The 3160-nt window shown below is 33.5% G+C and overlaps 1 protein-coding gene across 1 annotated transcript; it reads right to left on the bottom strand.

Moving 5' to 3' along the window:
- Positions 1-691: 691 nt before the first annotated feature.
- On the bottom strand, positions 692-2171 carry LOC123672156. Its single transcript, XM_045606154.1, has 2 exons — positions 1925-2171; positions 692-969 (listed from the first exon to the last, which is right to left on the bottom strand). Exons 1-2 carry the CDS (start codon positions 2123-2125, stop codon positions 763-765), a joined length of 408 nt encoding a protein of 135 aa, XP_045462110.1. The 5' UTR covers positions 2126-2171; the 3' UTR covers positions 692-762.
- Between the last annotated feature and the right edge of the window lie 989 nt (positions 2172-3160).

The raw sequence follows: 3160 nt of genomic DNA, 5'->3' as shown, positions 1-3160 counted from the left end.
CACTATCTTTTTAATGCATTTTCTCATGTTAATTTTAGCCAGTATAAATTATAGTTTTTTCGAGGGAAAGAGCGAAATTACGAAATTTTTTTTAAGTAAACTAGTTTATTTCAAAGAGACAAATGAACTTGTCATCAACTGTTTACTGTAAGGAATGAAGTTTTCGTCAAGATGGTTTTCCCCCCCGGGCCCCCCCCTAAAATTTGACATACTAAGGCTAAAAGATTAGCAGAACTTTAATTTCGCTTTACTTTGGCCCCCCCAAAAAAAAAATCCGGTCCCCTCTTCGCCACCCCTGATTTTGAAAGCTGGCGTCGCCACTGGTTGCAAAGGAATGGTTCTTGTTGAAAATTGGCAATTTGAAAAAAATTAACAACGAAATTATTCAACAGGATGTTTCAAAATAAGGATTGAACAAAAAACTTCTGATTAACCCTGTATAGTGACTAATAAGCCAGCATTTAACGAAATAAAGTTAAAATTAATAATTTCATCCACAGTTTACTGAAATAACTTTGAAAATTTTGCTAAAAAAAAAGAAAACTATGAGACTTTTACCAAACATCAACTTGTTGGGTTTTTTTGGCACCTTAGTGTTTAACTCGATTTTGTCAGAAAAAAATGTTTTTCATATTATTAAGAACGCATTTACAGGTTAATAAAAATGGGGTAAGGTAAAAATATTAAACACTTTTCACAATTTTTCTCCCATTTCTTGAAATTAAAATTCCAAGATACGTTTCAGATAATAATGATAAATTATTAAGAACCGTTCTTCATCAGACAAGCACAAGATGTATGATTCACTACATTTTTATGAACGTATTGTATCTTTGAGACTCCAGGCTCTACAATTCCGAATGTCAACCTGACTATTTCTGTTTGCGTTGGAGCACAATGTTTCATCATTGACGAGCAACATCCGGAGTTTTCACATCTGTGAAGAACCGTCATCGATGGATATACATTCTGAAAAAAACAAGAAACATTAATTATTTATAATTGACCATATTTCATATAAAAGGTGCTTCAAAAAAAGTTTATATTTGTTTGGTAGGCAAACATTTCTACAATATACGAGGTTTTCGTCACTCGAATAATGCGCCAAGCATTCTTCTCATTCGAAAATGGGTGAAAAAAGTTAAACTAAAGATAAACTGAACCCTGGCGCCAAAGGTTATTGAAAATGGAAGAGAACATAAACGATGTCTGTTCGTGATTATCCCGACCTCTCCATTCGGAAGCGTGAAACAGCTTTCAATGTGGAAAGATCATCGCTACATCGTATTTTGCAAAAGATCTGAAGCTGCATCTCTTTAAAATTGATGCAGAGGTAAGAATTCGTAAACCATGTTAAGTACTGAGCGGCGAGCGTTTACAAACGTTTACCAACAGTGTGCAACAAATCCGAAACGCAAGCATCATTGGGAGCTATCACGCAGCATACTTGCAGGAATTTAAGTGTTAGATATAAACCTTTTTTTTTGACAATTAGATTATTTTATTTTAATCTCTTTTTTACATATAAATTTTCTTAAGAGACACTTTGAATTGAATTTTTGTGGCCTTTTTCACTTATTAGATTGTTTTTTTCCGCTTCTTCTAGTGAAAATAGGTAACAAATATATGTGCAGATTCAATTCTACAAGTAATGTACTACATGACGTCTTGCATTTTCAACAGATATGTTCATGTTTACTTCCAATTGAAATAACAAACTTAGATAGTGGATTCCGATTAATGCAGTTTTTGAGAATCCTAGAATTCAATATCAAAATTATCAGCAAATGCAAAAGTATTAAACTTGAATTCCTTAGAAAATACAATGATGATATCACTGGGAGCAGGATCTAAGAAAAACAATATGATCTTATGATTCTGCGGATTAAGTTCGTAAATTGATACAATTGAATCGATAACTTACCTCCGTATGTAAAATCAAAGGGTCATCCTGTTCGAACAATTCCGATAGTTCGAAACTTCTTGCTTGAGGAACTTTGCATTTGAAATTCTCGACCGATTGGCTGTTCCGGTACCAAGACTCCTTGATTTCGTTGGAAGTACACCATATTGAAGAGAGAACTGTGGATAATAGTATGAATAAAACGGTTTTACCGCGCTTCATCTTGAGCCTTATCTTCAACACTAACGTTTAGTCTAAGATAGCGCATCGTTTATCATCTTTATAAAGATATTGTGTAACAAATCTGAAATTACAATATACAGGGTTTTTCGAAATTACAGATGCAAAATCAATTTTGTTTCGGAATGGAGGGCGCTGTAGTTTTATAACAGGTATGGCAGAATTTGAAATGAATGTCCTAATAATCTTTGGTTGACAGCGTGCAAAACCTAGGTTCTGTTATGGATAACTTTTTCCGATATTGAATACACGTTGCATCAGGTTGTACGTATCTTAACCTTTGTTACACCTTGGTCTTGTCTAGTTTTAATTATGGCTTGCAGGTTTTCCTAAGCAACGCACACGGTTTCGAGTCTTAACATTACTCACTTGTCCCAACAGCACAAAATTTTCTACCAGTTTTACTATAGTCGGCCTAGAAGGTGCATTAGTTTTGCGAAAGCGAAATTTTTGCACATTTTTAGTAATGGCGTAGTTTTACTTATCAAATGTCAAAAGATGATAGCTTGAAAAGTGACAGCTACCCAGATAGCGGACTATTCAAAATGAAACTTCTGATTGGAAAACCCTAGAGTTGAAACGGAATTATAAAATTTGAAATAATCAAAGTGGCAGCACTCTGTATTCTTTCTGACATTTCTTAAGTCATTTGTATTCGGTAGATTATGCCATTTAATCATGGAAATATACACGCTTCAACAATGTTTAGAAGTTGTTGAATGGTTTTATCAAAATCAGTCACTAGCATTTGTGAATACTGACAGAAATTTTAGAGGAAAATATTCAGTTAATCGATTCACTATTCGTCGTATTGTAGACAAATTTGAAGGTGAATTTTCTTTGCAGTGAGTCAATTAACTGAATAATATCGTCCATGAATTTTTCTTAAATTTTCAGTCAGTATTCACAAATGAGACGTTTTTAAAGCGAGTATCTTTCCATGATTAAATGTCATAACCTACTAAAACCAAGACATAAGAAATGTCAAAAAATACTGCACAGTGTTACCATTACAAT

The sequence above is a fragment of the Harmonia axyridis genome, chromosome 2 (assembly GCF_914767665.1).
Source record: "Harmonia axyridis chromosome 2, icHarAxyr1.1, whole genome shotgun sequence".
In the NCBI taxonomy this organism is placed as follows: domain Eukaryota; kingdom Metazoa; phylum Arthropoda; class Insecta; order Coleoptera; family Coccinellidae; genus Harmonia; species Harmonia axyridis.
The sequence above is the reverse complement of the archived record's forward strand: the minus strand, read 5'-3'. Positions and strand labels throughout refer to the sequence as shown.